This window comes from Epinephelus lanceolatus, chromosome 15, assembly GCF_041903045.1.
Source record: "Epinephelus lanceolatus isolate andai-2023 chromosome 15, ASM4190304v1, whole genome shotgun sequence".
Lineage (NCBI taxonomy): Eukaryota > Metazoa > Chordata > Actinopteri > Perciformes > Serranidae > Epinephelus > Epinephelus lanceolatus.
The window spans coordinates 16,250,796-16,275,822 of record NC_135748.1 but is presented as its reverse complement, the minus strand read 5'-3'; the positions used below and the strand labels follow the sequence as shown (position 1 = coordinate 16,275,822).

At 43.3% G+C, this 25,027-nt stretch overlaps 5 protein-coding genes across 8 annotated transcripts; 3 read left to right on the top strand and 2 right to left on the bottom strand.

Annotated features, from left to right (window-relative positions):
- The first annotated feature begins 877 nt into the window (after window positions 1–877).
- On the top strand, window positions 878–5,719 carry gale (UDP-galactose-4-epimerase). 2 transcript variants are annotated; one of them, XM_033642146.1, is made up of 11 exons: window positions 878–1,038; window positions 1,830–1,958; window positions 2,175–2,287; window positions 3,568–3,681; window positions 3,970–4,146; window positions 4,233–4,346; window positions 4,436–4,502; window positions 4,601–4,686; window positions 4,810–4,887; window positions 5,132–5,246; window positions 5,349–5,719. In XM_033642146.1, exons 2-11 carry the CDS (start codon window positions 1,838–1,840, stop codon window positions 5,411–5,413), a joined length of 1,050 nt encoding a protein of 349 aa, XP_033498037.1. In that variant the 5' UTR covers window positions 878–1,038; window positions 1,830–1,837; the 3' UTR covers window positions 5,414–5,719. The 2 variants fall into 2 exon arrangements, with proteins under 2 accessions (XP_033498037.1, XP_033498036.1); XM_033642145.1 differs by having other exon boundaries at window positions 2,172–2,287.
- Window positions 5,720–6,181: 462 nt separating this feature from the next.
- Window positions 6,182–9,995, top strand: zbtb8a (zinc finger and BTB domain containing 8A). Its single transcript, XM_033642079.2, has 4 exons — window positions 6,182–6,362; window positions 7,625–8,499; window positions 8,692–8,861; window positions 9,058–9,995. The coding sequence occupies exons 1-4, from the start codon at window positions 6,298–6,300 to the stop codon at window positions 9,373–9,375; spliced, it is 1,428 nt and encodes a 475-aa protein (XP_033497970.1). The 5' UTR covers window positions 6,182–6,297; the 3' UTR covers window positions 9,376–9,995.
- Window positions 9,996–11,246: 1,251 nt separating this feature from the next.
- On the top strand, window positions 11,247–14,164 carry hmgcl (3-hydroxy-3-methylglutaryl-CoA lyase). The gene is made up of 9 exons (XM_033642114.2): window positions 11,247–11,380; window positions 11,652–11,735; window positions 11,929–12,036; window positions 12,182–12,277; window positions 12,393–12,541; window positions 12,647–12,710; window positions 12,848–13,036; window positions 13,146–13,271; window positions 13,501–14,164. The coding sequence occupies exons 1-9, from the start codon at window positions 11,285–11,287 to the stop codon at window positions 13,600–13,602; spliced, it is 1,014 nt and encodes a 337-aa protein (XP_033498005.1). The 5' UTR covers window positions 11,247–11,284; the 3' UTR covers window positions 13,603–14,164.
- A 1,644-nt stretch (window positions 14,165–15,808) lies between these two features.
- gjb3 (gap junction protein beta 3) lies at window positions 15,809–17,669 on the bottom strand. The gene is made up of 2 exons (XM_033642112.2): window positions 17,530–17,669; window positions 15,809–16,879 (listed from the first exon to the last, which is right to left on the bottom strand). Exon 2 carries the CDS (start codon window positions 16,807–16,809, stop codon window positions 15,943–15,945), a length of 867 nt encoding a protein of 288 aa, XP_033498003.1. The 5' UTR covers window positions 16,810–16,879; window positions 17,530–17,669; the 3' UTR covers window positions 15,809–15,942.
- Window positions 17,670–22,723: 5,054 nt separating this feature from the next.
- On the bottom strand, window positions 22,724–24,914 carry gjb10 (gap junction protein beta 10). 3 transcript variants are annotated; one of them, XM_033642074.2, is made up of 2 exons: window positions 24,769–24,914; window positions 22,724–24,330 (listed from the first exon to the last, which is right to left on the bottom strand). In XM_033642074.2, the coding sequence occupies exon 2, from the start codon at window positions 24,225–24,227 to the stop codon at window positions 23,436–23,438; it is 792 nt and encodes a 263-aa protein (XP_033497965.2). In that variant the 5' UTR covers window positions 24,228–24,330; window positions 24,769–24,914; the 3' UTR covers window positions 22,724–23,435. The 3 variants fall into 3 exon arrangements, with proteins under 3 accessions (XP_033497965.2, XP_033497964.2, XP_033497966.2); XM_033642073.2 differs by having other exon boundaries at window positions 22,724–24,262; window positions 24,769–24,876; XM_033642075.2 differs by having other exon boundaries at window positions 22,724–24,293; window positions 24,769–24,855.
- Between the last annotated feature and the right edge of the window lie 113 nt (window positions 24,915–25,027).

Below are 25,027 nucleotides of genomic sequence, written 5' to 3'. Positions count from 1 at the left end.
GATGAATAACAGTGACAAAGAGATGCAAAACCACAAAGTCTTTGTGCATTGCTCTTATGTCAGAGAGGTGGTGGGGCCCTTTGCATATCTGTGCCCAGGGGCCCATTGTCTCATAATCCATCCATGGTTTTGTATATTTCCAATATGCTTTGTGTATGTGTATCCATTACGTAAGTCCTGTACGGCTATGGTCTGGTATAAGAAGGCTTTGGGCTCTGTCTGTGACGGGAGAGTGTGGCCGGCAGGTAGATTAACAATAATAAAACAATACAACTACCTTTTATTGTTGTGTGCAAACTGGATGGACTTGACTGAATTCAGACATATATGAGAAAAGTAAAAGTGTCTGTAGTTAGTTTAGCTGCACTTGCATTGCAGCATATAGCTTTGGTGTGTGTGAATGCTCTGGATTGTATTTGTTTAGTTACGTGGCACTTTCCCTTTGCCGCCCGGTGTGTTACGGATTGTACACGGTGCTGGATGCTCAGCACAATCACCTCCCTGTGTGAATGGTCGGAGGCGTGGCTTCATTAGTGGTGTGTCTGACGTTGCTGCATGTGAGGCGTCACGTACCACGGAGGTGACTTCAGAGGACCGTTAATTTTACGACCGTGCATAGACTGCATCCGTAATATACTTCAAAATAAAACCTGAAAGCTGAATAATGTCACGTTGAACACAAGTTTGTCGTCAGTTATAGTTATTCCTTATGGTACTGCATCACATATTTGTCAACTGATAGATCACAGTTCACGCTAAAGCTCATTTAATGTCGTGTGGTGCGAATTAAAGAATGTGTGTGCTTTTATTTTGAAAAGAAAAGTACAGAAAATGGCGCGCTAATCATTAACTTAGCTCCGTGTTCCACGTTTCACAGGAAGTAAAGAAATGTCTGAAGGAGAGATGGGAAACTTCACTTAATAAAGTGAAAGATAAACCTCCAGTCTGTCTTCACAAACACCTCCTTTGCTTCTACTGACCAGTTTCATCAAGACACCTCGCCGGGACCGACAGTTTACATTCCTACCAGGAAATACAGTGAGTATTTTCACTGACATTTCAATCATTCCGTACTATGTGGTGTCATTTTGACAGTTTGTCAATGAAGTTGTGTCTTTGCTCACTACATTGGACTTTAGTTAATTTACTTAGTCTTGGGTGTAACTGGCTAAGACGTAATGGGTACACGGTGACATATTAACGTATTAACAAAACACATTGTAGGTGTGGTTTTTGGGAGGCTACACTTACATACAGACCGTTACTAATCAGTTTTGATTTTACTGTATAGTCTGTATAGCCAAATAATACAATTGTGAAGTAGGAAAATAAGAAGACAGTTAAAGTGTAGCCTGGATTTCATGTAGTCACTTGTATGTGAGTGAAACAAACTGTGTTCATGTCAGTAGTTTTGAATGGAATTATATCATAAAACTTGTGTGAGGCAAAGTACAAGGAAGTTGACATTTATTTAGAGTCCTTAGAAAGTATGCTCTCTCAAAATACAGTGATAGCCCCTACAATGTAAAGTAGTAGGTACAGATATTATCCTGCAGGCACTTTAAGTGTTTTATGTTGACAGGTTGAAGCTTGCACTGTCTGATATATGGGACAGTGTGGGTGGGTTCCTTATCTCAGCTGGGTCTAACAAACCTTTCAGGTTGCTCAAATGGGCTCAGACTAAAGGACATCCTGTTTTTCCAGAGCAGGTCTAGAGTGTCGCCTCGAGCTATTCTGTTACTGCTAAAATATGTCACCTGAAATAACCACAACAGGTATTTGAATGGACGGTTGATTGTATGTACTCGATTGTGTGTTGTATTTGACAGGTGAGAGAATGGCAGAGAAGGTGCTGGTCACAGGTGGAGGAGGCTACATTGGGAGTCACTGCGTGGTGGAGCTCATTGATGCAGGCTACCAGCCAGTTGTGGTAGATAACTTTAGTAATGCTGTCAGAGGTAAGCTCCCTTAACAAAGGCCGATGAATGACTTTGTACGTCATTGTCAACATGGCATTTCAACATATGTTTGTTTAATGCAGTGTTACTCATATCTCATATTACTCTGTGTGTGTGTGTGTGTGTGTGCGCGTGTGTGTGTGTGCGCGCGCGTGCGCGTGTTTGTTTGTGTGTGTGGGTGTGTGTGCGTGCTACATCCTGTTGTGTATGGAGGAGAAGGCGACGTGCCAGAGAGCATACGTAGGATAGAGAAGTTCCTTGACACCAGCATTGAGTTTCATGAACTAGATCTTCTGGACAAACCTGGCTTGGAAAAACTCTTCAAAAAGGTGAGCAAGTTACTGCAGCTGATTTTATTAATCTTAATAAAACTGGAACAAGCACTCATTTCACTTCTTAGCTGATAGACAGAAAATTCACCTGCAACTATTTTAATAAGCAGCAAACATTTTTAGTCATTTTTCATACAAAAATGACAAATGTCTAATGTTCTCAAATGTGAGGATTTTAGGCATTATTTTGTCATGTATGACAGTAAACTGAACACAAAGAGAGCTTGGACAGTCTGTTAGATAAATCAAGCCATTTCAGTATGTCAGCTTTGGCTCTGGGAAATGATGAGGGCATTTTTCACTAGTCTGAAGACATATTATAGGCACTTGATAAAAGGATCAATCAAAAAAATATATGGATTGATGGATAATGTAAATAACTGGTAGTTTCTCTACATGTAAAAACAAAATGTGTTATTTTCCTAATCTGTAATATTAATATTATTAAATAAACCCGGGGAGACTCAATCTTTGATGAATGAAACATAAACTAATGCATATTTTATTTTCATGGCTGTTTATTTACATGACCCATCCCTCATGGGATTATTCAGACACATTAACCAATTACAAACCAAACATTCTAGTATGATAACCTCCCATCATCCAACAGTACAATACATAAACTGTCATCCAGACATTAACACAAACATTATCAAGCCCTAAAAAAAGACATAAACCTCCCACAACCAAAGCTTTGAGAGATATCCCACTACAAAAAATAAAATACAAAACACAGCCCCCTGAGTACAAGACACAATACATAGATCCAGCCAAAACCAAATCGACATCTACGTGAATCAGTGTCAAATACTATTTGGTCCAGTTCACTAATAGTCCGCAGTCCATACAAAACCAAGTCAGAGGGATCCATCACAGGTCACTTTTCTTCTCTTATCCCAAGCCCTAAAAGATACTCCAAGAATGCCAAAACATTATCAAAGTTGTATTCGATTAAAGTTTCATTAGCCATACCTATCAAAACCTAATTTAGGAATTTGGACTTTTTAATTAACAAAATTTATTGTAAATCATGATATAAAGGGCAGTATAGAATTAAATTAATTTCAAACAATCAGGGCCATCTCATACATAAACTAGTATTCATGTAATTTCAAGCTTTTGTAGACTTCTGTTTGCTTGTTTTTTACCAAAGAATGTTCCCACTGGCCACCGCACATTCTCAGGTTGCATTGAAAATAGGTAGTGTGACTTAATGCTATCATACTGTGTATTAGTTATAGAGAGTCATCATGCCAATCTATTTGTGTTTGCAGCATTCTTTCAGTGCGGTGATGCACTTTGCTGGTCTGAAGGCTGTTGGTGAGTCAGTGGAGCAGCCATTACGCTACTACAGAGTCAACCTCACCGCTTCCTTAAATCTGCTAGAGGTCAGTTTAAACTTTTGTTTTGTGATCTGACTCCATCTGTCCTCAGTTAAATCTGCACTTCACTTTTCATTTCAAGATTGAGCTTTATTTGCTTTTCGTCATTGTTCGCTGAGTGCATGACAGCGTGTGTTCATTTGATACTGAGTAGGCTCATTGAAACGCTGCATAACTTTTGACTCATGGAGCTCACTGTGTCCGCCAGACTTAGCGTTTATGCTCACGTGTGTCTGCTTTAGACCGCTGACTGTACGTGTGTGCCGTGTTTGTTTGCATCTGCATGTGTCCCAGGTGATGCAGGCTCACAGGGTGCACAATCTGGTCTTTAGCAGCTCAGCGACAGTGTACGGAGACCCACAGTATCTTCCAATCGACGAGCAGCATCCGGCAGGGGGCTGCACCAACCCCTACGGCCAGACCAAATACTTCATTGAGGAGATGATCAAGGACCACTGTAAAGCTGAGAAGGTAGTGTTCAGAAGGTACAAAAGCATTTACAGATGCACACAAACACATATACATATGGTGTCTCATTATTGCCTGTGTGTGAGCAGGACTGGAATGCAGTGCTGCTGCGTTATTTCAATCCAATCGGAGCTCATTCCTCTGGCCAGATAGGAGAGGATCCACAGGGTATCCCTAACAACCTGCTGCCATATGTTGCCCAGGTACATGACCTCTCTGATAATTGTACAGCTTGATGAGAGCATGCTATGCGTATTCATTGTTTGCATTGCTTAATTCATCTCTCTCATAGGTTGCCGTTGGGAGAAGAAAGTGCCTCAGTGTATTTGGGAACGACTATGACACAGTTGATGGGACGGGTAATGGAGAAAACCTTTAACTGCAGTGCACAAATTTGATTGTGGTTTAAAATATTCTTTTGGGCAGAGAGCTCAAGGTTTTCTCTCTCTCTTGCTAGGTGTGCGAGATTACATCCACGTCGTAGATCTGGCAAAAGGACACATAGCAGCTCTGAAGAAGCTGAAGGAAGACTGCGGCTGCAAGGTACATTTGAGAAAGGAGCAAAAGCACTGTAAAACGGATTCTCTAGTTCATTGTGCATTCACATCCATACATGATTGAGTTACTTATGGAAGTGCTGGCATGTGTGCATGATTGTGTCTGTAGGTTTACAACCTGGGGACAGGAACAGGCTACTCTGTGCTCCAGATGGTGGAAGCCATGAAGAAGGCATCAGGTAAAGAGGTGAGTGACAGAGGTGCTCTTTTCTCTCCAAAGTAAATTGTCTTTAGGGTCGGGGATTGTATTGTGTTTTCTGAGAGTAATTGAAGTGACTAGGAGCAATAACCCCACGACATCGTGTTATCGTGTGCGTTAAATGATGGCCAAGCTGACACTGACTGTGAAGGTGGCGCCCAATCCACAGGAGTTGCCACTTTTTAGGCTAGACTACCTTCCTTTTTGTTGATTAAACGCGTCTTCTCTATAGATCCCACACAAAGTCGCCCCACGCAGGGCAGGAGACATAGCATCCTGTTACGCCGACCCTCGTCTAGCTGAGAAGGAGCTGGGCTGGAAGGCTGAATTTGGCCTGGAAAGAATGTGTAAGCGCAGCCACACTGCCAAAATCTATATGTATTTTATAGAGATTTTTGTGAAATCTTTCCACACAATACCCTAATGTTGTTTTTTTCCTACCCATGCAGGTGAGGATCTTTGGCGCTGGCAGTCCATGAACCCCACCGGATTCACCAATGGCCCATCCTCTTGATGTAACTTCAGCCTTTTGCTGTCCTTCAGTCCTCTTCTGAATCACCAGGCCAAAGCAGACCATCAGCGTCCTCATTTTTGCATAGCCTATAAACCGATGACTGACTTCATATTCACATCTAATTTTCCATTTGTTCTCTATTAATGGTTTTTTACTGTTTACATCCAAGGAGAGGCGTGTAAACATGTCTGTATGATTTCATTGTGTTGTTGTTGTTTCAAATTAAAAATGGATTTGTTCTCCATTAATGTATTGATGTGTGAGCCATAACAATGAAAGAATAAATTAATTTTCTTACTGAGGAAAGTGACGCCTTCATTTCCCACTCCACTGTGAAACTGGACTGTTTCAAATGATTGTAATTAAACAGGATTGACTGTTGCAATGGTGATTCCATTATGAGATGAAAGGAACATTCTTGAGTGACACACAAAAACAAAAGCGTAAGAATATTATAGTGAAAGATACTCACCTGTAAATATAATAAGGGTGCTAAAAAAGTCTATTGAGCAACACAGATTATTATAGTGATGCAAAGGCAGATTAAATAAATGTACCAGTACGATATGGTCAGTAGAGGGTTGGAGTCTCACAGACAGGCTAAAAATCCCTGCAGAATTACTGTAGAAATAATACACAGTTTTACATAGGTGGGGTATTCAGTGTTCAGTGTTAATATTCCGTCCATACAACACATAAACGGGGCACTAGGGCTTTAAATGGCTCCTTGAACCCTCGGGCACCCAGTTAATAAACACCCACGTCAGCACAGTGCTCCAGTCGCTCTAACCGGGTTTCGGTCTTTAGGGCTGAGCAGGAAGTGCCTGGCTGTGGACCCTGGACGAGAAAAAAAGAGCCAAGAAAAAAGGCAGAAGAAATTAAAAATGGAAATGGTGGCAGACTTGGGGGCGAGTAGACTCTATCGGGCGCCGGGTGAATCAAGTCACCAGTGAGTATCGATGGATTTTGTTGGGGGGTATCACGGCGTGGGGCGTAAGCGGGTCCTGCCGACACCTCACGCCTGGGAAAGAGTCGCTGGGTTTGGGCAGCAGGCAAATCCTCCCCGCTGCTCGCTGCGCTCCGGACCTCCGGCGAGAAGTGGGGGTGGTCTTGAGGATGAAAACGGGCGTATTAGCGCGTCGCATCCCTAATATGATATACCATGCGAATATATTTATTTTTCATCTCGCAGCATGCTCAGTTGCTGGAGGTTTGTGTCTATTTTTCTATTGTGTGCTGGCCGGAGCCTGAAGTGGGCGTCGCTCCAGGACAGACTGGGCTGCTCCGGTGCGCCGCTGCCCGCTTTTCTCTCGCAGGACTGCAGCACAGTCATGTCGTTTTGTAGGTCGACCGATGCCTGAAATGAGGGAGAATAGCTCGGTGGAGACGCCAGACTTGGTTTCGTGTGACATGGGGAGCAGTGTAGAGTCTCAAGGGCGGGTGTTGCACCGTGGGTTATCGGGCGCTGTGGAGCCTGTCAGCAAGCATCGCATAATGAAAAATGAATGCGTGTAATTCAGAGTCTACGTGAGGATGGCTAAATAGGTTACTATAGGAAAAGAAGAACTATTCTGCAAATGAGATTGCGGCATTTTTTTGTCCCTCTCTTTAGATGACATGTCCGGTTACAGTGCTTTATTTGCTCTCACCAGTCTGCTGTGTTTGTAACATCAGCGATTTCATGCGCGCTTTAGCTTCCCTCGGGGATGATTACAGGGTTTTGCCACCCGATGCTCTCTGACTGGAGTCGGGTGTAGCCCATTAGAAGAAGATTTTGATTGAAGGCTCGTCCAGCCAATCACAGTGCAGAATGGAGACCGGTGGGCGGAAAGTCTGCGGCGCTGGAGATAGTCCAGTGCAGAAACAAAGACAGGGGAGCACTGACAGCTACATCAGTGGGGGTGTCACTGGTGTGCTCACTGTGTGACCTGCTGGGGTCTGTTGTGTAACCTTTTATCAAGGTAAGCTGACAGTCATAAGGTCAGATGTCCCATGAATCACACTGCAGGAGCACATGCTTCCCTCCTTAACATGTAGGGTTTTAAATTATATATCACTATGAATGCATAGGCTCATACATGTAGGTTATTAATTCAGCATCATGAAGATGGATGTGTCTCAATGTCAGTGATGAGTGTCCACAAGCCCTCTGTTATTCTATCTATACCGCATGCACAACCAGTGTGAGTGCTATCATGTTGTCTCCTGCAGGCAGCCTCAGAGGTGGTTCAACACCGCTGACATCACAGTGGCTCACCAAAGTAGCCTGCTTAAGCAGCTCAACCAGCAGCGCCGCCAGGAGCTTTTCTGTGACTGCAGTGTGCTGGTGGAGGGCCAGCTCTTCAGAGCCCACCGCAACGTCCTGTTCGCCAGCAGCGGCTACTTCCGCATGCTGCTGTCCCAGGGCCCCGGCGTGCTGTCTGACTCCGTCAACGCCACCTTTGACGTCTTCAGCCCCGAGACCTTCACCGTCATCCTGGATTTCATCTACTCAGGCCAGTTGGACCTCTCCAGTCACAATGTGATTGAGGTGATGTCCGCAGCCAGCTACTTGCAGATGAACAATGTCATCAACTACTGCAAGAACTTCATCAAGTCGTCCTTGGACATCAGTGTGAAGGATGAAGACAGCGAGCGCTGCCTCAGCTTGTCTGAGACCTGCAGTTTCACCAGTGGAGCGGGAGAAGAGACCACAGAGCAGCAGCAGCAATGCCCCAGCTCTGTCAGCCCACCACCAGCCCTCTGGACCCGGGACAACTCCAGATCCCAGTCTAGCTTTATGGGGAAGGACCCAGAGCAGGAGTCATCAGCCTCTGTCATAAAGACTAACCCAAGCAGCCCTGCTGATGATCTCAACACAGAGGTAGAGGACCTGCACGACCCTCAGGACCCTCTGTACACCTTGCCTGGATCGGAGCGCCGGCGAAGCAGAGGGGCAACTAAGAGGAGAGCATCCAGCAACACACGCTCCCACCACCCTGAAGATTTAGACATTCAGGAGGCGAGGACACAAAAGGCTGAAAAGGCAGAGGAGCTGTATGCCACTCTTCCACCTATTGTGGGTGTTATTGGACACTTTAATAAAGGTGAGTTGGCCTGTATGTGAGAGAACGGAAAGGCAGTAGTTCTCTAGAGAAGTGAGAAAAGGAACCACATCATCAGCAGACTGACATTAACTTTATGTAACCATAAAAAGAACACAGCTCTGTAGGAACAGTGATATCTAGGGAATAAACAGAAAAGTCAAAGCTCTGAACAGTTTCTCTTCCGCTTTGCAGACTCCAACCCCATTATGCGCTTCAAATGTCCCTTTTGCACACATACGGTGAAGAGGAAGGCAGACTTGAAGCGTCACTTGCGCTGCCACACTGGAGAGAGGCCATACCCCTGTCAGGCCTGCAATAAACGCTTTACTCGCTTGGAGCATCTTCGTAGCCATTTTGAGACGGTGGGTTTATTTACAACCAGGAGGTGAAAGCCATTCATTTTGGTTTAATAGTTTCAGAAGAAATGGTGATAAAGTTTCCACCCCAGGCTGCGCTATAGGATCGGAAGACAAAAGATGCATTGTTTTCTTATGTTTACAACCACTTATTTGTACCCATACAGCTACAAAAACACCAACCGGTTTTGTTTCTCCACAGATCCATCAAGCCAGGAAGCTGGTGTGCAGGAAGTGTAAGTGTCAGGTGACTGAGGAGACCGGGCATGTGGTGTGTGAGGGCACACGACGCTACCGCATGTGCACTGCATGCATCCAGGAAGTGGATTGTGATGACATCCCCATGGACAGTATGGATGCCGCCAATGAGGAACCGGCTCTGTTGCTGGGGGTGGACGGGGAGGAGGAGGGGGACAGCAAGAGGAGCTGGATGGTAACCGATGACGACGACCTGGCTGAAGACTCGGGGGCCGACCTCATCATCCAACAGGTGGACGACAGTGACGAGGAGCTGCAGTGAAATGGAACCAAAGTGTGTGTGTGTGAAGAAGCATAATACGAGTATTGACTGTGTTTGAGTGTGTGTGTGTGTGTGTGTGTGATAAAGCCACGCCAGAGAATTTATGCATAAAATATGCGACTCACTAATGTAAATACACAGTTATTATATATTAGTTGTCTATTAGTTAAATGCAACTCTTTAATTACTTTAAATGAGATGTTGACCTTTGTGACACGATGGAATGCTTTTTGTTAAGCTTCATAAATATATGCAGTATCCAAAGCATGCATATTCAGTGTTTCCTTTGCTTCAGTTATCTTTAAATAATTACTCTTGCAAATATGGTTTTTTATATGCATGGAAGTACACCTTTGCTACTCTTTGGGACTCTCTGCTTTGATAAAAGCTGGCATTTGTGCAAAGTGAAGTGACAAGGAAAGAATTGTGATTCTACTGCTATTTCCCTGTGTTCTGTAGGGGAAGTCAAGAGCAGACTTTTTGTTCCCCACAATGTCACACAGTTGCAGTTTTTTAATGATTATGTTTGATTATGATGTGCACTATGATACTATAAAAAACAATTATAATTTATTTGTTGTGTTTTTTACTTTTTGACACATTAAAGATATTTTTATACATTTGCAGTGTCTGTCTTTTCACCATATTTTAGTGTAAATGGAAAGTACAATCTAATGAGCAATACTACATTGATCGAGGATGGGAATTGGTGTCATGGATAAAAGCACACAGGTAGACACTGGAAATGCTGTTGTAACTACTGGCAGGTACTGGTTAAATTGCTTACCCACAATGTTACAATGTACCAGTGTTTTTGCATAAGCTGTAGCTGTGTTGTTTTTGTTTGGTCTTGTACTATTAGGTCCATCTCCATTCTGCTTCACACTCATACTGTAAAAATACTCCACCATATTGATCCTTTCGGATGACTGCTGGGCTCATAATCAAAACTATTTCAACCTTTTTCCAATGTATAGCTGCTCCACAAGGAGGTAATGCTTATTGTAAAGAAACTCAAACCTAGATCAATGTTGTTTTTTTAGCAGTAAATGTCTGAGCTGGTGTCAAAAGAATTTATTTTTAATTTCTTTGTACATTGTTTGATGACACAAAGGATTTTTAATCCACAAAGGTCTTTGGTAACCTGTATTAGAGGGATTTATCCCATCATATGCATCAAAGTGCTAAAAGACGTGTAGCAGTGTCATCTGTCACATGAGGATAGTCTGAGCAGAAAGTGTCAACATGGTAAACCACTTCTGAGATTTTATGATATATCTAGTGGGCAAAGGTGAAAAATTAGATGAGTGAGTTGGTTCCGTGGTACCATGCAGAGGCTCTCAAAAGGGTAATGTAGTAAAATACGCAAATACAATAAAATAAAGGCAGATTCTGTTTTCAAATTGCAACTATAATATTTAATTGTGTATACACTTTTTTTAATGTCATTTTAGAGAGGTATGTAAAGGCTTGAAAAACAAAAGTAACATGAGTATTCTTTTTAAAATCCCAAAAGCAAAAATATAGTAAGTTATTTTAAAATCCTTCATTTTTTTAAAAGTAAAAATTGTGTTTATGTAGTTGAAAATGATCATTTGACCAAAACGTCATAGTCAAAAAGCAGCTGTAAAAGAGGTCAATTTCTACAGGAAGAACTAACTGACATTACCGTTAGCGAAGCATTATAAACATATAGTTTTGGGTAAATATTATGTAGGATTTTTATACGTATTTAATTGGTAATGGGGGTTAAATTCAAATTAATACCTTTAATAAATTGATTCAAACATGATTTTTCGATTCAAATTCCCGGCCCATAGATGGCGCTTGCGGTGCTCTTACCATCTGCGAGGTCAACGTTCCTCCTCTTTCGGTGAAGAAGTGACGTCAGAAAAGAGGCTGAACCAACATGGCGGCTGTAATTAGGCTTGTCAACAGAAACACATTTAGTGCAGCAATGGGTCAACAGTATGTAGCGTTTAGCTCAGCAGCGAAAGTCAAAATAGTGAGTTTTATTTCCCTTGTATCTTCCAGCTAATTGTATTGTGCATGTTTAGCTAGCAGCCTGGATGACAGCGCTGGTTAGTTAGCTGTTAGCGTCCTCTACGGTTAAGCTAACACGGATACGTTTGGTAACCTAGGTGCTGCTAGTTATGCTACCAAGCTGAACAGGTCAACTATTTGTAATGTAACGCAACTTTACACCTGTATTAAATGTGTGTGTGTGTGTGTGTGTGTGTGTGTGTGTGTGTGTGTGTGTGTGTGTGTGTGTGTAGGCTGGCGTAAGAGCAGGTAAAGCTCTTCCAGACATGGTGAAAATAGTGGAGGTGGGACCCAGAGATGGACTCCAGAATGAAACGGTGAGATTATGTAAAAATAATTTGTTAATTTCATTACATAGCTGCCACTATGGCCAGGAAACATCTACATTAACGTTAACACTGCTCTGTTTTCAAGCATCCGTGTACAGAGATGGAGTAGGTGTACAGCTTATGTGTTATGTAACCAGTGTTTATTAAGCCTCATCTTCCTGCTTTACTGTTTCTACTCTAGACCATCGTGCCAACAGAGACCAAAATTCATTTGATTGACATGTTGTCAGCGTCAGGGCTGCCAGTCATTGAGGCCACCAGCTTTGTCTCCCCAAAATGGGTTCCACAGGTGAGTTTGTTCCCCCAGAGACATTCATGTGGAAAGTGCTGACGCATCCCACACAGGGCGGTGCAGAAACTGCAATGTGTGGAAATGGAGTGGCCTTGTTTTCTCCAGCATTAATTAGTTTCTGTCATGTTTGTCCTCATGTCAGATGGCAGACCAGGTGGAGGTGATGAAGGGCATCAGCAGGAAGCCTGGTGTGGCCTACCCGGTCCTCACCCCCAACCTCAAAGGTTTCCAGGCTGCTGTGAGTGTCAAGCATCATATACCAACATATTTTCCCAACGCAGCTTCTAATCCTGTCGGTGATGTGTCCAAAAAATTAATTTAAAATGCCTTATTCTTGCTTGTACTTACTACAGGTGAAGGCAGGAGCTTCAGAGGTAGCCATATTTGGTGCTGCGTCTGAGCTGTTCAGTAAGAAGAACATAAACTGCTCAGTGGATGAAAGTTTACAGCGCTTTGACGAGGTCATGAAAGCAGCAAAAGAGGCCGGTGTGCCAGTTAGAGGGTAGAATTACTTGCTCCCGCTTTACTCTCTACAAACATATAAATCATTGTAATTATAGGCTTTGATTTTTACTTGAGTTCCTCTCTCTGTTTCTTGTCACTGCAGTTACGTGTCGTGTGTCCTTGGATGCCCTTATGAAGGCAAGGTGGCACCTGAAAAAGTTGCACATGTGAGTTCTCACTTTATACATATTTACATTATGTGAACAGGCAGAAATGTATTCATTATCCTTTGACAAAAGACATAAATACAATGTAAGCACTGTCACTCATGAAACCAGGTCAAAATTTGATTCTGATCTTGCAGGTAGCTAAGCGTCTGTACTCCATGGGCTGCTATGAGATCTCTTTGGGTGACACTATTGGAGTGGGGACGGCAGGTAGCATGACTGAAATGCTGGAAGCAGTGAGCAAAGAGGTGCCAGTTAAAGCCTTGGCAGTGCACTGCCACGATACCTACGGCCAGGCCCTGGCTAACATCCTCGTAGCCTTACAGGTCAGACCTGGTTTATCCTAATGCTATTTGAAAATATCTGTAGCTGATTATTGTTGTTGCAGTGTTAATTTTAATTAGTTTCAAGGTAAAGATTGTCCTTGTTTTGCAGATGGGAGTCAGTGTGATAGACTCATCAGTGGCAGGACTCGGCGGCTGTCCGTATGCTCAGGGGGCTTCTGGGAATGTTGCTACTGAGGATGTAGTGTATATGCTGCATGGACTTGGAATTCAAACAGTAAGAAGGCACTATTTGTTTCTCTTTAGCCCCCCCCCAATCTGAAAGTAGAGACTAAAGATGCTGCTCTTGCATTATTTTTCTTATGAGGGAGGAAAAACTGCTCTTTAATCAATTAAAGGCACCATTTTAGCAGAATATTCCAGTCTGCCCTGTCACCATTTAGTTTGCAGTTGTAATTCTGTACGATGTGAGCTACCTCAAGTTTAACTTTCTGTCCTCATCTCAGGGAGTGGACCTCTCAAAGCTGATGGATGCTGGAGCTTTCATCTGTCGAACCCTCAACAGGAAGACCAACTCCAAAGTAGCGCAGGCCACCTGCAAACTGTAGACAAAAACTAAACTATAGGCTGTTGCACAGACTGCACACTTCAGCACAACCGTGTAACCCGGAGCTGTCACCTTCTGTATGTTCACTTCTCCCCTTTGGTAATTCTAGTTTGATTCATCCTCTTCCGGTGTGAGATTATTACTTTAAGATTTGACCGGTACTCCTGACCCCTACCTCTGTTAAGATTAAAACCGTAGATATTCACTACATGAAAGCATAGCTGGAACAAGTGCCTTATCTGTCTAATCATACAGATCTTGCTTATCAAAAGCTATGCCTTCACCCATTCATTGATAGTGTGCTTACATTCTTTTCTGGACAGTGGGTAAGCCAAAGTGAAGCACTTTGTTTATCGTAATAAATGAAGCAGTAAAAATGTCCTGGGGATGGATAATCTCACTGTTGATGTCAGAGAGAAGACGGAAGCGTTGCTTTGACTTCTGTCAGTGTGTATATACAGTGATCAGTGTCTTCAAATTAATTTTCTACACAGGGAGCATCTAAGGTAACTGTCACTCCTTATGAACTTGGGCATTGTACTGGCTTGTGAAAAAAAAAAATGTTGATGTGTGCTTTGTATTTATTGTAAAATGTCTCTTTAAATTTAACATGTACATATCCAACTAAATTTTAAAAAAAAAGTTTCATAAATAAAATCTGTCATTAATTTAAAATTGAGAGCACTGTGATGAATCTAAAGGCTCTGAAACAGGCCATATAAATGGTTTAGCAAGAACTAAAGAATTGGATTTGTGATTTCCGCCCTGTTACAGTCAACACCAGATGGGTTTTTTTCTTTGTGGAAGAAAATTTGATTTGAAGCCATCATCGACAAAATACGGATCATAGGTGGGTGTTAATCTTTGACAAACTCCATAGTGATTTAGCAGTTTGTTGCGGAAATGATTCAGGATAAACAAAAACTGTTTTCTTCACCACTCCTTTTTAAGAACCTGACTGACAAGTCTGACAGGCAGACTGAGATTCTTACTGCAAGCCTCCACAACCCTTTGACATACATCATGGGTATCGGAGACAAGAAAATAGTATGTCATGATGACTCACAGCTAGTTTAAATGGTGAAGTGCTAGTTGGCATGCAAGCCTGGTCATCGGCAGCGTAAGAACCTTCATTATGAGTCAGCAGTGATGGAAAAATTCAGTTCCTTATATAATAAGGATGATCAGAGAATAGCGTGGGAGTAAAAAGAGTCCCACATGTGTAAATGGCAACCATAGCAGCCCCTTAGAGTTAAAACACCAACCAAACACACGTTTAATAAATTTAATATATTTAGTTTTGTAAAAATGACTATTAACAACAAGTGCATAAAATACAATTCCACCTGATGTCCACAGTGGACGATTAGGGAGTCGCAAAAATGTTCAATGAGCCATCTGTTTGTGCGACTTCTCTTCCCAACTCCTCCTCTGTGCTCCCACTCTACCAACACAGAATTAAACAGCAGCATTCCTTTCGCCTTTTTTGAATCAACAGTGGTCTTGGATTAGGCGACTTTGTGTACAAGCACGTCAAAACACACAGGCGGCCTATGTACAGCGTGACCGTGCAGCATAAACCTGAGACCAAGCATATGTCCGCCAAGGCTTTAGATAAAGAAATATGTAAATGATACACACATTTTGTTGCTTATCTGAGAAAAAAAACTGCAGTTAAACATTTTTGGCCAGTTTGCACACCTTCAAGTATTACGCAGCCATAACTATATGACTTTGGAGCATCCACACTCCGATGGAGAATTGTTAACCATTCATCTATGTCATCAGGACAACAAATGGTGAGCATAAAGCTACTGTGTCAGTTCATTTCAACAAAAGAGATCACCGAAATGTACATCTAACATCCAGTGACAACAGAGCCCTGACACACCACTGTATACACTGGCAGGGAGGGTGAATTCCTCTGCCAGGTGTGTCCTGCCTCCTCGAGTGAAGCTTTCAGTTCATTCCCCTCCTGTCAAAACTCAGATAGCAAGAAAGACAGAAACCTCACAGGAATGTGCTAATACGGGTGAAGGGGTGATGTTGACAAGGCACACAGACCTGTACTGTATTCAAAAACCAACATATTAACAAATTGGCTTTTTAGCTGACTTGTAAATATTGAGTATGTTGACTTGGAACCCAAAGTTCATACACTCAAAAAAAGAGTCTGTGAGATGTGAACACAGGCGCCCATGGGATGAATCCAGTACTGATGACTCAGCTTCCAGGGTTTGACACATACTTTAGTTTGGCTCATAGTTCTGAGTCTGTTTTCTGAGGTTTATCATTGAGTTCTAGCCCAAGCACTGCTGATCTCTTGATCGTCAGCCTCAGCTCATGAAAGAGACAGATTGGGGGCAGAGGCCCGAATCTTCTCCTCATGTTTGAGTGCAGATACAGGCCGCAGTGAAGCCTTGAACGCACTCCTAAAGGATGGAGGCTTGTCCTTTAGGTCCAGCCTCGACGTATTCACTTCGCAGTCGTCAAAGGGGCCCTTGTTGGTGTAGTCCTCGTGATGCACGGCCACGTTGCGATTGCGCCTCTTGACCTTGTTCACGCATCGCACGATGCGTTTGGAGATGAGATATATGATCTCACAGATGTTTAGGATGATGCAGAGGGCCGACGCTCCGACCATGAAGTAGGTGAAGACTTTCTTCTCGGTGGGGTGGCCGATGTAGCAGTCCACCAGGTTGGGACAAGGATCCACGCCGCACTTGACCAGTCTTGGCAGGTAGAAGCTATCGTAGACACGGTGCAGGATGTAGAGGAAGGAGACCTCGATGCCCGTCTTTACGAAGAGGCTGACCAGATAGGTCCACCACAAGCCGCCGTGCTTCTTGCCTGTGTTGTTGTACAGCTTGCTGTTCTCCCCATGCTTTGCCCTGTGCTTGCGCTCACGGTCATCACGGTACGCCACGTGCATGACCACCATGAAGGATGGGCAGGTGACGAAGATCAGCTGCAGGGCCCACAGGCGGATGTGGGAGATGGGGAAGAAGTGGTCGTAGCAGACGTTGGCGCAGCCAGGCTGCTTGGTATTGCAGTCAAAGTCCTTCTGCTCATCTCCCCACACTCGCTCTGCCGCCACCACATACACCATCACCCTGAACACAAACACCACAGAAAGCCATACCCGCCCGAATGCGGTGGAGTATTTATTCACCCCGCTGAGCAGGGCTTGGAAGGTCTTCCAGTCCATGTCCTTGGCTGGCGGTCAAAGTCGTCTTTTCTGGAGTTCCTCTCTCACTGGTAGTAGTTTATCTTCGAACCTGGATGAGGCAGAATGAGGAATGAGTGAGCTGTTTTCATTATCTGCTGAGTATCCTGCTTTCACTCTCTTCAGTCACACATAACCTTTCATTCTGACTTTTTTTTAAATCTCTGATTTTTCTTCAAAAGCTGATTGAATGTGAAAACATCTCCCACAGGCCTCATTTATCAGCCCTACCAGAAACAACCACTAACAATAACACAGTTAGTGAGTAGGCCTCGAGCCAAACCGTTGAGGGAAACAAGTTGGACCAACGTTATTAACACACCCAGAGTTTATGAATATTTCAGAAAGCAGTACTTCCACTTTACAAATTCAAATCAAATATTTATTTAAGAAACAAAGTAAATACCATCAGCTGCCTGAACTGCATGTGTTAACACAAAAGCAGCCATTTAAACATGTACGGCTCTCAGGAAAACAGCCTTTTACGCACAGGCTGTTTGCGTTATCTGGACATATGGTCTTTTATAGGATTGGCTCATTACCGACATGAGGCGCTTCTACAACCACCCGGATTATTAATCGTTTCATAGATTGCTGTATAAAAGCCAGTGAATCGTTTCCAAATGGCTGAGACGCGAACTTTACGAAACTTGACTCATCTTAGACACATCAAAAGTTCACAAAAGCGGAGTTTTCACTTACCGAAAGAAGTATTAGTCCATTATTAGTTGACAGACACGCGGTTTCATATATTCCGAAGTGGTCTCTTGCCACTTTAATGTGGTTTTCGTCCTTTAACGCACGGATTTGGTTCCCCTCGACAGGTAAAGGAGCGCAGTGTTGAGAAATGCGCCTGTGGGTGGGGTTAAAGACGAAAATCTGGAACTACCCCAGATGTTCCTCTCTCCCTCCCTTCCCTCCCTCCCTCCTTCTCTCTGTCTCTTTCTCTCTCACTCACACCCCAGTGTTTGGTGGCAAATAATTTTGCATAACTGTTGTCACACTTAACATAATCTCCTGCTACTTTGAATAGGATTTGTAGCATGGGCGTACATGTGAGCAATTAAGTTTGGGACCAGATAAACCAGTGAGAGCCTTGGGGATTTGAGTCCACACATGGTTCAGATTCATGGGGGACCACCAGGGTCCAACTCCTGTTAGATAGGGTCAAATGAGGCAAAGTGTTCTCTCATCATTCTAAAGTTTAGAGGCGACAGATGTAGATCCATTGTTTTTGTGTTCCATGTCTCCAGGAAGTGCTTTGTCCCTGTCCCAACGTGCCTCTGAGTACTGCACACAGGAGGACGTAAGAGGCAGACACACCCTGAGGTGAATGCATTTTTTGTTGTTGTGCATGTCCTAACCCTTGTCTGGTTCCAGGTTTCCCAAAGTATGACTAAAAGATAAGTGTTGGGCAACATTTCCTCTGAGATTTTGTGAGGGTAGTAGGTACCTGAGGAAGGTGGGGTGGCAGGTGGAGAGGAGGTCAAAGTGGCGAGCTCAGTTAGAGTGAATTTGTCACAATGTAACGAGAAAAACAATTCCGTTTCCCTGTTCCTCTGAAGTTTATTTCCTGCACAAACATTCCTTCTTCTTTACTCAACACGAACACCAGTGCAAAAAAACCCATATTGTGTTTCCTTCATTCTTTTTGAGGCCAAGCTCTACTCAGATAACACTGTCACAGTTCATTAGCGCTTTTAAGCTCATCCGCATTGTCAGATCACGAGCTTTTGTCTCCACTTCATTCTTCACCTGCTTTCACCTCCAAACTTATTTTCCTTACACTATACAGATACCCATCAGACTGCTGTACGGTGTTACTGCTCTGTAGGGAAAACCCAGCCCCTCATCTGCGGTGTTTGCGGTTGGATTTAAGTCCTCAGATGCTGTTAGCATAATAAAATATCAGCTTGCTCAGAATGCCATAGCTGTGCCAGAGCCTGCCGGTTCTTGCAGACCAGTGTGTGCGTTCAGACCTATTGAATCCTGTATTTACATTATATGAAAGGATAAAAGACTCACTCATGTATCACTGGTCTGGAGTCAAGTCAAGTCAGAGTTATTTGTATTGCTCAGTAACAGTCACATACAATGTCTCACTGGGCTTTTTCTTTCAGGGACACAACTAAGCCCGACATTTCTAAAAGGGAAGGGAAGCACTCTCCAAAAGCTTTATAAGAACAACATGAATTATAACTGTAATTTACAGTATAAGGCTGTGTTGTAAGAGATGGTGAGATGGCACATGCACAGACTGCAAAGTTAGGTAATGTGATAATCAAGCTGAGTTGCTGTTTTTTTGTCTTCACTTTGTTAAAGTGCTGAAAAAATGAGATGTGAAACTAAAATGTGGAATGCAATTCATTTGTCTGGTACCCACAAGTGTAACCATTTTTTGTTGATTGTTGGTGTTCCCCAGGTCTTCTGGGTAGTGGGTAATAAGTGGACTACAACATGAATTTCTTCCTCTTCGTTTAATTCTTACCAACACGGCAAGACAGTACTACCAAATCCCAACTTAGGGGGTACGGCAACCTCCCTTCACTGTTAAGCACAAGGCACTTACTCTCTCTTATGTATCACTCATACCTGTCCCCACAAAACAAGGGCAGGTAGGATCTAATTAGCTCATAACCAAGGAAACACAATGACTCCGCTTAAACACTGGACATTAAATTACAAATGAAACAATATACAAAGTACTATAAATGACAATGAAATAATTTACCAGTAACTCAATAATTTACCAGTAACTCAATCTAATCTTTTTTTCAACCTGGGCCCTATTTTCCGATCTACTTTTGTCTTAATGAGTGATAGGATGTTCAATATTTGACATTCCTCCAGTACGAAGCTAGGGCTGACCTGCCTGCAGCCCGTGAGCACATGCTATATTAAATAATAGGGCACTGGAACAGTGTCAAACAACGTCAAAATGCGTCCACTAAAAGTGCTTTTTTTTTTCACACAGATAGGCTCGGATTGTTAGGGTAATTATCCGACAACATAACGGAAAGGAGAAATGAATGTCTGTGTTTACCTTTAGCTGGATTCGGACATGTTCCTCTGCCTGTTGCAATTTTAGTGTATGTGCTACCGAAGTAACACTGCTCCCTCTCTCTCCTCGTCCGCTCTTCAGTTTCAATGAGTTCTGCATCTGTGTACGTCCGTGTTCAAATAAATACGGATGGTCATCAAATTCAAATGTCTCATCCAGATCCAGTTGGTCAAAATCAGGTAAAAAGTCAGCCATGACTACTCCAAACAGAGTAACTCCTCGTGTTTATACGGTCACTCCAGCGATAATTTCCTGCAACAACTCAAATCTCGCGAGACCTGAGATTTCAGAGCCAGACCTTCACTCTCTGAGTGAGTGTTTTGACTTGCCACAACAAACATGTCTGAATTTTTACCCGATTTTGACCAACTGGATCTGGCACACTGACGTACACGGACGTACACAGATGCAGAGCTCATTGAAACTGAAAAGCTGACGAGGAGAGAGAGGGAGCAGTGTTACTTCGGTAGCACATATACTAAAATTGCAACAGGCAGAGGAACATGTCCGAATCCAGCTAAAGGCAAACACACACCTTCATTTCTCCTTTCTGTTATGTTGTTGGATAATTATACTAACAATCCGAGCCTATCTGTGTGAAAAAAATGCACTTTTAGTGGACGTATTTTGACGTGGTTTGACGCTGTCCCAGTGCCCTATTATTTAATATAGTGTGCGCTCACGGGCTGCAGGCAGGACAGCCCTAGCTTCGTACTGGAGAAATGTAAAATATTGAACATCCTATTACTCATTCAGACAAAAGTAGATCGGAAAATAGGGCCCAGGTTGAAAAAAAACATTAGTTCCCCTTTAAGATTTAGAGCATGTGCATTTGTCCCTATCAATAAAAACATAAAAAATGGCACTGGTCTTTTGATTCAGATGACAAGTGATGCAGAAAAGGCACAAACTGGTCCATAAAATTCACAAGAATGTAAGAAATAAAGTGTTTGATGTGCAAAAAAATGTTCAGTTCAATTCAATTTTATTTATGAAGCCCGATATCACAGTCACAATTTGCCTCAGAGGGCCTTACAGCATATAACATCCCTCTATCCTTGGACCCTCACAGCAGATAAGAAGAAACTCCCCAAAATAAACCTTTAACAGAGAAAAAACATGGTAGAAACCTCAGGAGGAGCAACTGAGGAGGGATCCCTCTTCCAGCATGGTCTCATGTTGAAATAAAACTTACACCCTTGGTTATGACGCCTCTAAATTTAAACACTGCATCTCGAAGTCTTGCAGCCATGAGCTAAAACTCTCAGAGTATTGTTAGAAGTATCAGCTGCAGCTGTGCTTTTCAGGAAAATTCATCTGTGCCATAAAGCCCGGGCACATGAACATCTGTAAGTGCAGCATTTAAAGCAGTTCATCTGACAGTGATTGCATTTAAGAGAGAGGGGGGGAAGGGAAAAAAGAGTTGTCTCTCGCCTCCAGATGAAGAACTGGTCCAGGCAGTTGGCCAGGACACACCTGGAAGGAATGCATCCCAATGACTCAACCGCTGCCAGCCGCAAGTCTCAACAAGACCGACCAACACAAACAGGATAAACACATTACTTATCAGGGGTGGTACTGTGAAAGGAAGGAAATGTACCAGCGCAGAGAAGGCAGGGATGAAAGGAGGAATACTGCCTGAGAAGTGTTGGGAGGATCTTGAAAAGAGAGTGATAGTCGGCTTCATGTGAGGAACCATCCCGTCAGCCTTGACAAATAATAAAGACAAAGAGACTGCACACACTGGAGCTTGTTTATTTTTTCAGAGCTTGTTGCACTTCATATCTGACTTAACACTTGACTTGAGAGCTTTAATTGTTGCCCCACTGGCCCTCAGATAAGGAAAATTCTATCCATACTGTGTTCTTGTACATGGATGTGTAGACAATAAAGTTCTCTTGAGTCTCAAATCATCCACAAATACCTAGTTTTCCACTTCCTCATTGTGCATTCAGATATCCATCTGTGACATTCCTGCTGCCATCAAACACAGTGGAGATGAAAAATTACTTTTCGGCGGCAGCTTGTCTTTCCTGAAAACAGGGCCCTGGTTATACCATGATAATCCACAGACCTCTCTTGTTAAGAGTTCATCGGAACTACCGTCACCTGACATAGATATTAATGGTTCAAGTGACATCTGTTAACAGAGGTGCCTGCGGATTATCTTTTCATCGTTTGTTTAAAAACACTTTGCTGTTTGAGTTTTTAAAAATGTCATAGTTTATTGCTCCGAGCAGCACAAGCTATATTTATTCTCTTCTGTGGTATTGAGGTGGAGGCAGATATCTCCAAACCTCAGCAGAGCGAATTAAAAAATGTCCAACTGGCTCCACAAGAGAAGAAGAAGAAAATATGACTATTCATTCTCACTATATCACTTCTATGGGAGGTTGTAGTGTAAATACTGGAGTCATCCATTCAGAGGCGGCACTGACAGACAAATTCCTGCACTGGGTGGATCCACACTCGTCAGCACGGGTGATTCAAACTGAGGGGTGGGAGACTTCTCCTTTGCCCGTCTTAACGTACCAATCTACCCAAACAATGAGGGCGCTGCTCTTAGCAACAGAGCAATCTGTGCGCTGATGAGGGGGGAGGGCTTTATGAAACACATGGAAAAAGTGGAAGAAGGAGGAAAGTGGGAGATCTTTGTCAAACCACAGAACTTGTGCAGAATCAACAAACCCTTTGGCTTACATTGTTCTTCTACTTCCTATGCTTAGACATATTTTCTCTTACAGTATTTGTTATGGTGAATGGAGTGTGCACTGCTGTGTATGGGCTTTTCTAAACTGTCTTAAAAAACATGAAAAAAAACACATTTTCAAAACATGAAAATAATCATCTTTAATGAAAAATATTATTAACATCTGTGCAGCCACACTGCACCTCAGCACTGTGAGACATCCTGATATTATTAACAACTGTGTTTACAACACTGCATTTGGACTTCATCGCTCTCTCCTCCCTGTATACAGGAAGCACTTTAAAAACAGGTCAGAGCAGCAACACGCACAACAGCAGTATCTTTCAAACCTTTTTGATAAATAAAGTATTCACAAGAGTCAAATGTAAACGTGTGAGTGAAGGGAAAAGACGTTGAACAGCCTAAACTAAGTATTTCAGGGTTGGGCGCAGAGCAGGAGGAAAACTTTACACAGAAAACCACATGTGTTTGTAAAACCATCTCCTAACCATTGAGTGACTCATAGCTGGTTTCAAAGCTAATTCTGAATCACACAAACTAGATTTTCTCTGCCAGGGCTGCAGAACTTCGTCTGTACAAAAGTCTCTGTAAATACTCCGACCCGAACCCACAATCGTGAGCACATTCCAGATCTATGACACATATGCATCGTGGTCCAGGATTTCTCTGACAGTGAACATTATAACAGTAAAGAACTACCTCAGTAGCAGTTCAGAGTCTGAGCACACAAATGTCTGCTGACAAGTCTATGAGGGAAGTGCCTGTGGAGGGGGAGAGGCACATTTCCTTTCCCATGACATTGTTCTTAATTAAGTCTTTGCCTTTATTGCCGTTATCTCAAGATATGGCGACGCTGTATGAAGGAGCAGGCGTTTCAGGGGTGGATTTGCACGTCCCCTTTAGATTGTTTGAGTCCATCAAGTTGCTTCCGCTGGACAGTGTGTTGGTCATGACCTGGCGAGAGTTTTGGACTGAGCTGAAACATTCACGGCAGCGTTTCCCGACCAGGTAGAGGATTTCTAAGACAGAGAGGAAGATGCATGCCAGGCTGGTGACCACCATGAAGATGGTGAAGATTCGTTTCTCGGTGGGCCGAGCGATGAAGCAGTCCACCTTGTTGGGACATGGCTTCTGTTCGCACTTGATGAGCGAGGGGAAGTCATAACCCTCGTAGATGTGGTACAGGAGGTAGACGAAGGTGGCGTCCACACCTATTTTGAAGACCAAAGTAAGGACATAGGTCCACCACAGGCCCCCACGCTTCTTGCCCGTGTTCTGGTAGAGGCGGCGGCAGTTCTCGCCGTACTTGAGCCGGTGTTTCCGCTCCCTGTCGTCCCTGTAGGCTACGTGCATCACCACCAGGAGAGAGGGGCAGGTGACGAAGATGAGCTGCAGGGCCCACAGGCGGACATGGGAGACAGGGAAGAAGTGGTCGTAGCAGACGTTGTGGCACCCAGGCTGAGCCGTGTTGCATTTGAAGTCTTTCTGTTCGTCGCCCCATACCTTCTCCGCCGCCACCACAAACACCATGACCCTGAAGAGGAAGACGATAGAGAGCCAAACTCGGCCGAAGGCTGTGGAGTACTTGTTCACCCCACTGAGGAGGCCCTGGAGGAATGCCCAGTTCATGACGAGGTTTGTTCACAGTCTGTCTTTTCTTCCTGCTGATGGAAGACAGAGGAAACTCTTTTCAAGCTGAAACAATACAGACAAAACTCAGGCATCTACCAGCCTGGAGGAAAAAGAAAAGAGCCATGTCACAGATGTAGAAGAAGACTAAGACAACAAAGAAAAAAAACTAAGGTGGAGCGGGGTTATTAGCATATACATTCATATGTTTACATATCTTTAAGGCAAAGACATAAAAGAAAAAAAGAGCAATCTGAGCGCCTGAAGTTACCCAAAAACGTTTATTTAACAGCAGACTTTCTCATTATACAAGCAATAACTTTTAAATTCGTCGCTGTGCTGAAACACTGTCAAACAACACTTACTCAATCAGCCATACACTTCTCAGCGACTACAGCAAACGCGTTAAAGTTTGTACTTTCCGTGCGTAAATGCGCGTATCCACAATATCCACGTCTAAAAACCTACTGAATCGGGTAAATCCGAACAGCTTCGCGCTATTGTCCGATTCAGTATTTTATATATTGATCTGAATACTTACAGTTTAAACGCTGTTGTTTCGCCTCAGTGTCGAAGCGGAGGAACAGGCTTCGGGATGAACCTCACCGATGAGAATCTGGGTAGATTTCTCAACAGCACGGGAGTGGAGGGGGTGGAGTTGATTGCCTGACATTTCTTTTCCCAACTTAACCTGCTCAGGTGTGGCTGCTTCACTGCACCAAATACTTGTTTGTCCAGTGAAGTGAGGAGAGAGGTTAACGTTTGATTCTCTTATTTATTTAATTACTTTAAGATCATTT